The 7,511-nt window shown below is 48.4% G+C and overlaps 1 protein-coding gene across 1 annotated transcript; it reads left to right on the top strand.

The window, feature by feature from the left end:
- Positions 1-1,768: 1,768 nt before the first annotated feature.
- Positions 1,769-7,234, top strand: ORC5 (origin recognition complex subunit 5). The gene is made up of 4 exons (XM_066578869.1): positions 1,769-1,823; positions 4,127-4,254; positions 4,498-4,590; positions 6,980-7,234. The coding sequence occupies exons 2-4, from the start codon at positions 4,144-4,146 to the stop codon at positions 7,232-7,234; spliced, it is 459 nt and encodes a 152-aa protein (XP_066434966.1). The 5' UTR covers positions 1,769-1,823; positions 4,127-4,143.
- The last annotated feature ends 277 nt before the right edge of the window (positions 7,235-7,511 follow it).

The raw sequence follows: 7,511 nt of genomic DNA, 5'->3' as shown, positions 1-7,511 counted from the left end.
TCCCCCCACGGGCGGGCAGGCTGCATAGGAGTTTTTCTTTCTTCTTTTTTCCTTGCCTCCAGCATACACCTGGAGGCTTCCGCTTGGACTGTCCTGTAGGGACAGGAAGACACTGGTGAGTCGGTGGCGGGAGGTGCCTTTTGTATGTTTTTCCGCTTCCTGTCCCAACAGGGGTCCAGTGGACATCCTCCATGTGTATGCTGTCAGGATTACGAGGGGAAATATAAACTTGGTATCGCCAGAATCGTGCTGACCCGGCACATAATGTTATTTATTTTGCACACTGAACGCCGTGAAATAAAAAAAAAACATAGCAGAATTTCGGTTTTTTTCCCCTCCAATCCCATAAAAAAAATTAACAAGCCTTCATGTGGCTGTTTCAACCGAAAAATGTTAAAGTTATGGCTCCTAGAATGCTACGATAAAAAAAATGGAAAAATTAGTTGCTCATTAAGGTGCAAACAGACTTGGTCACTAAGAGGTTAAAAAATACAGTTCCTCTCACAAAAAAAAAAGCACCAAGTCCTCCTATGGCTATATCAATGAGTTATGGCTCTCGCATTGTGAGGATGAAGATCGATTGGGTCCTTAACCCCTTAACGCTTCAGGGTATGAATGAAGGGGGATGGCCGGTTGATCTTGCTCCATACAACGCGGGTGCCAGCTGTTTCTGACAGCGACATTTATATGCCCCGAGCGATGTTCGGGGTTCCCGTATGGATCCCCAAAATGAGATCGCAGGTTGCCGTGCTGTTGTCACGGGAGTCGGGGGCCTTCTGAAAGGCCTCAGGGCTACTATTGCAGAATGCCTATCATGCCTTGCCTGTGGCATGGCTTGATAAAATGCAGCTCACAATATGATATTATGCCATAGCATTACATCATACTGCAGGAGTGATCAAAGCATCGCAAGTTCATGTCCCCTCTGGGGGCTAAAAAAAGTAAACATAAGTTTTAATCATACTGACCCATAGAATAAAGTTATGTCATTTTTGTTGCAGTGTGCGCGCCGTAGAAACAAGACGCACCCAAAGATGGTGGAATTTCCGTTTAGAATTTTTTAAAAACTTTCTCAGTACATTATAAGGTCCCGCAAGCAGACATCTATGTCCATGGATAAATAAAAGAGTTATGATTTTTTTTAAAGGGGGGGGGGGGGGGGAACGAAAATGAGGAAAAAAAGGGCTGCATCCTTAGGCCTCCTGCAGACAGTCGGGTCGGATCCCGCTGTGAGAGTTCTCGCAGCGGGATATGAGCCGTGTTCCTGCAGTGACCGCCGCAGCTCACCTCTTCCCGGCGTCTTCTCTACTACCACCCAGCAGGCACATGCGCAGAGCAGGCGCATCAGCGGTGACGTTTCTGCGCGGGTCTCTGCGAGGCTCGCACAGAAATAGGACAAGCCGGCTGTCTATGAAAGCGCGCACAGGCGGAAATTCAGCTGCAGAATTTACACCCATGTGCATTTACCCATGAGGGGTTAAGGCAAAAAATATATATAGGCTGGTCATGAAGGGGTTTAAAAGTATTTCAACAAAAGGTATTTACAATCTTGGGGGTCTCCATAATAGGGTGGTAGAGGGGAGAGCTGTTTAGAGGGTCTACTAGAGAGCCCGCATCCTCCATGGCTTGTAGCTCTCTAGACTTTCCCACTGACCTGCTATGAGCGCCGGGGCGACAAGAGAAACTGCACAGAGGAGCGGCAGCCGGGATGATAGGAGTGACCGCTCTAAGCCACACGGTGGCGGTACTGAGCGTAGACAGCAAGGAAGTGACCCGGCTGGGGGCGGGCTGTTAGAGGCTGAGGACACCGAGAAGTCTGTGCGGTGAGTAGCGGCTCCCCTGCCGTACATGTATGCTCTCTGCCGGCACGTGTGTGCTGTACATGTATGTTCTCTGCCGCCACGTGCTGCGGTCCTGGAACTCTACCGAGTGCGCAAGAAGCGGGAAGAATAGCAGAAGTGTCCAGAGCTGCCGCCTCTGCACTGCTGTGTATGTGGGTGCTGCTGATTAGAAGTTCTAGGGGTGTTCTCACCCCCCAAGGCAATAAGATCATAAGCCACCATAGGGCGACTTCACACAAACGGATTCCAATTGCGGACTCCGCGGTCAGCGCCCGCACGGAGGATCCACAGCTAATTGCATGCATTGCACGGTTTGTAAACCGCCTTTTCCTTCACACTTGCGGCAATACATTACATATTCTGCGAGCGGAGGAAAAGGCACAGCTGGCCCTATTTTTGCTGTCGGCGGCCTCCACTTAAGGCCGGTCACACACGAGCGGATTTGAATCGCGGAATCCCGAGCGGGCGACCGCCTCCATATTCCACAGCAAACACCGCCCATAGCATGCTGTGATTCTTTCTGCACACGAGCGGAAACCAATTGCAGTTTCTGCTTACGGATGAAAAATCGCAGTATGCTCGCTTTCCTGCCGTGTCCGCACAGACGGCTTCCATTGAAGTCAATGGAAGCCATCCGACCTGCAGCCCATCCGCAATTGATGTCGCGGACGAGCCGCAGATTCCACGGCAAAAGCAGGAGTCCAGCTCTGCTGTGTGCATGCGGCCGAAGTCAATGGAGGCTGTCCAACCCACAGCCCATCCGCAATTGACATATTTCCAGCGTCATTGCTGGAACAGTACCAGTAAACCAGATGAGATTGTATGATGCTGAGGATATTCTGCGGCAAAGTATGGGTGGCGACCTACATCCTGTGTTCTACGTGTGCTGGAGGCCTGAGGGCAGCAAACACAGCAGCTGACCTATTAATCTGAATGGGGTGTGAGGAGATTTCTGCAACAAGTTTGCCAACTGTAAGGGTGCCTTGACACTTGCGGTAAAAATTGCACGATTTTATCGCGGGCGGCAGCGATGTGAGATTGTTCTCAGGAAAAAGCATCGCAATTGCATGTGTTTTACTGCACTTTTTACACAGGGCACTGTGCCACCAGGAGGCGGAAAAAAGTTGTGACATCATCAGCTTGTTTGCCTGCACTCGAGTGAGCGGCCTAAACCTGGGTTCACACGGGGCGTATTCCCGTCGGAAATCTCGCGGTTTGGACGCAGCAAAAACCGCGAGATTTCCGCCGGGAGAACCGCCGCGGAGGCTTTGAAGCGGCCCGGCCGCTCGCTCTTCCGCTGCGGCCGGCGCTCCCATAGAGGAGAGCGCGGCTGCAGCGGAATGATAAAAGAATGGACATGCTGCATATTCTGAAACCGCGGCGGCCGCAGCCACGGTTTCAGAATATGCAGCATGTCCATCCGGACTTACCGCAGCGGATTGGCCGCCCCGTGTGGACGAGATTTCTGAGAAATCTCGTCCACATGGCTGGCTAATCCCGAGATTAGCAGCCGCGGGCGGATTTGCCGTGGCTAAATTCTGCGCAGAATTTCCACGGCAAATCCGCCCTGTGATAACCCGGCCTAAATCTACCCTTAAGGCCGCCTGCAGACGAGCGGGTCGGATCCGGCGGCGAGAATTCTCGCCGCGGGACCCGACCCGAGCGCCTGCAGGGACGAGTGCGTACTCACCCGTGCCCGGCGGCCCCGGCTCTTTCATGTGCCGGCGCATGCGCAGACCGGAGCCGGCGGCTGCGTGAGTGACGTTTCTGTGCGAGGCTCTGCGAGCCCCGCACAAAAACAGGACATGCCGCGGTTTGTTTGCCGCGCGAGATTTCGCGCGGCCGTCTGCATAGGAGTGCGTATTGTAATGCACTCCTATGCAGGCTTTGAGCGGCGGAAATCCCGCCGCAGGATTTCCGCCCGTGTGCAGGCGGCCTAACCCTTTAAATACATTGTGACAGAATGCCCTTCTAACACGCACCCTGAGATATATACATTCTGTCTCCATAACCGGTCCTTGTTACACTGCCTGATCACATGGCCCAATTCTCTCACTTGGTATTTCTTCCGCTGGCGAACCTTTTGCTTTCGGAATTCATGGCTTCCGGCCAGTACTCTGAACGACGCATCATCGATGACCTCTTCGGTGGAGGAGAGCCGGATTTTCTGACTCTCCGTCCTGAGTGACGGCTGCCATGTGCCATCTGTAGTCTCATCACTGAGAACCAGTTTGTTTATTTTTATAATAGATACTAAATATCAGAACTGAATTCTGTATTTGTAGTTATGTTGAAGTGAAACATGAGCGCAGCAGAACATTCTCTACATCCGGAGGAGAAACTTCAGAGCCTGGAGAAGCTTGTCCTCTGTCGAGAACTGCAGCTATCAACACTACTTGCAATATTCGGAGAGGTATTACTAGTTTTTTTTTAATTATTTTTAATATCGGTTTTTAGCTAAAATCTGCTCTCTGATGGTCCGGCGGTCACAGACGCCTGCCTGCCGCAGGCTTTCTAGTAAGCAGTGAGTAGGACATGCAGCTACAGTCCAGGTTACCATCACATTTCCCACAAGGGCCCCTTATGACTGTTCAGCCCCTTTCTATAAACTTCACCTACAATACAATGATTGCTTACATAATGTTCTTCATTTCAGCGGTCACATTTAAGCTTTCCATCCATTTTTATTTATGGCCACACTGGCTCTGGGAAGACGTACATCCTGCAGACGGTGCTTAGTACGCTTGAGGTAAGGCTAAACTGTTTTCTGTTGTCACGAGTTAAAGGGTTTATCCAGTTACCAGACAACATGCCCCATTTGGTGCCCGCTGTACTAAAATAAGAAAAGTGTTCTTGCCTGTTCCCTTCCACCCCAATCCCGCGTAGCAGCCCTGCTGTAGTCCAGGAGTTTGTTGTGACAGAGGATGCCCTGCGTTCCAATTCCACCAAGGACAACATCTGCATGTTGTTTGTGTGTTCTCCCTATGTTTGCGTGGATTTCCTCCCACGCACCACATACAAAAAACATACTACTGTGTTCTCGAAAATAAGCCCTACTCTGATTTTAATGGGGGGAGAGGCTTGAAATATAACCCCCAGCTACATTACACATATAAGAAAAAAAAGAACAATACATTACCTAGCAGGCGCAGTTCGGGTCCCTCCCGGTGGTCTCCGGCGCTCTTGCTTCAGTCCTCAGTGCTGAGAGAAGATCGCTTGCTGGTAATGGTGTTTGTAAACCCGCCTCCAGCAACCGCTGGCTCTAATTGACTGAGCCGCAGTGCTCGAAAAACCAATCACAGCTATCGCATTGGTTCAATGGGATATCAGCCGATGTACAGCGCTGCAGAATAAGTATGCGCTATATAAATGTATAAAATAATTAAAAATCAGAGGCTGCAGCATCACATTCCTGATCTCCTGGCATCATGGCGCTTAGGGTGTTGGCACTGATGCCAGGAGCTCAAGCGGTGACGCTGTGGTGTTGATTGGCTGCAGTGTCACCTGACATTGTGTGACGACATCTGTCACGACAAACACTGGGACATCATCGGGGCTGCAGTGCTAGATTGCGGTGGCAGGGAACAAGTACTCCTTCTATTTTAACATAGTGGGCACTAACAGGTGTTTGGTAACCGGACAACCCCTTTAATGGTTAAACTAGAACGGACTTATAGTACAGTGTCCATTAGATTACAATCTTGCGCGTCCTCTAAAGTGTATGGTGGCCTTTTGATGCTCCTTTAACAGCAGATGTTGGCGGAGTTAAGAATTGGGCAGCTGGTTATCATCTTGGTAGCATGTATGTTTGTTTGGCAGCGACGTTCTACCCTCTCTACATTCAATCACATGCGCTCATCTGTGCATACGTGTTTATGGGGATGTTGGGCAAGATAGTTTTCGTCCAAATGAGTGTTCCCTTCCACTAAACTAGTTTTTCTTTACTCCAGTCCTCACAACCCCCTAAAAGGTCAGTTTTTCAGGATTTCATCAGTACTTCACAGGCGATGCAATTATTGTAAGTGCCTCAGAAATTGCCACAAGTGCTTTGACTAGAGATATCCTCAAATCATGACCTGTTGACGGTTCTTGAGGACTGGTGTTGGTGGAACGCTGCACTAATACAACCTGTTAGGTACAACATGCCACGTAGAGTAGCTATGAAATACATGCAATAATGGACCGTTCACTGTCCAGACCTGCCAGGTAGGGTGACTGCGAGCGTGATCAATAATTTATTGGAGTTGAATTGTTAGATTACAGACTCAAGCTGCTGCAGAACCTCCTTTTTAAAACAAGCAAGTAAAGCTTAATGTCATGATTAATTGATATAAGCTATCTTTTCCTTTCGGAAGCAAGTAGTATCCATATTTCAAGGCTCTGCACTAGCAAGGGCAATTTGAAAGTTTTTATGTATATGTTGGTCACAAAAATGCTCAGGGTATTTGCACATCAATGGGAATTGTGCGTTTGCTGTATTATATACGTATTATCATATTAGGCTTTATATTGCAAATAATTACAAGTACTGTACCCCTTCAGCTTTTGTAGCTCTCACCTAATTTGCACAGCACTCCTACTGACTAAAGCCCTATTTACACTGAAAGATGATCGCTCAGACAGTTTGAGTGACAGTTTTGGGCGATCATCTTTGCATAAACTCTTAAGTAGCTAATTAGCTACTTAAGAGTTAAATGAAGGCAGAGCGGGATATCGCTGTGATAGCTCAGAGAACAGCAGCTGCTTGGTATATTAGAACAGCTGCTTTGCTCTGGGAGCTGTCAGCGGTATCCCGCTGAGAGCTCTGAGTGGGATACCAGCTAAAAGAATACTATCAGTGGTATCCCGCTGAGAACTCGGCACACGGCGCTGATGAGTCATCCCGGACTTTTAGCTTGCTAAAAATCAGCGATGAACAAAAAGTGCACGATGGCAGCGCGTTTAGGCGCAACAGTTATCACTTTAAAGATGGCTTGTGAGCGAATTTCGAGCAATTATCATTGTGTCTTAATGGGCCTGTGCTGTACATCAAATTCAAAGAACATACAAGGGAACTTGACCAGACCAATACCTGATAACAACTTGCAGGACATTTGCTGACGCTCCTGCATTGTATATGTGTTTTTTGTTTTTTGCAGCTTCCCCATGCCTTTGTGAGTTGTGTGGAGTGTTTTACAACTAGACTTCTCTTTGAACAAATACTTAACCAGCTGTACAATCACTGCCCTGGTCCGGAAAATGAATTTTCTTCTTACGAGAGATGTGACACATTTAATGACTTTGTCCGGTTTTATAAGAGGGCGATTACAAGTCAAGGATTGGAAAATGAGACTGTTTACATTGTAAGTAATAGCGGACAAGCTAAAAAAATGGTGTATGCTACATATTATTAAAAAGCTGTGCAGCGCTCCATAAATATCTTGGGGTGCCTTAACGCATGGCGTATTTGTTGTTGAGTTTCCACAGGGAAAAATGGGGAGCGATTGTGCAGCAAGTCGGCACCTAAGTGATGCGGATTTTAGAGTGGATTTTCCGTGAGTTTCAATCTTCCTTTTCAAATGCTGAAATCTGCTCTCAAATTCCGCATCATACGTCGCCGCGCTGTGACTTTAGAATCTGTAGTGTATTTTAAATATGCTGTGGATTGCGCACAGAATTTTTTCCGCTCCA

This window comes from Eleutherodactylus coqui, chromosome 9 (genome assembly GCF_035609145.1).
Source record: "Eleutherodactylus coqui strain aEleCoq1 chromosome 9, aEleCoq1.hap1, whole genome shotgun sequence".
Lineage (NCBI taxonomy): Eukaryota > Metazoa > Chordata > Amphibia > Anura > Eleutherodactylidae > Eleutherodactylus > Eleutherodactylus coqui.
This window is presented reverse-complemented; position numbering and strand designations above follow the sequence as displayed.

Excerpts from the sequence above, each read along its gene's own strand:
- ORC5 (XM_066578869.1), top strand. The coding sequence starts at position 4,144 with ATGAGCGCAGCAGAACATTCTCTACATCCGGAGGAGAAACTTCAGAGC. Across the intron at positions 4,255-4,497 it reads TACTTGCAATATTCGGAGAG|CGGTCACATTTAAGCTTTCC; the intron begins GTATTACTAGTT and ends TCTTCATTTCAG. Across the intron at positions 4,591-6,979 it reads CGGTGCTTAGTACGCTTGAG|CTTCCCCATGCCTTTGTGAG; the intron begins GTAAGGCTAAAC and ends TGTTTTTTGCAG.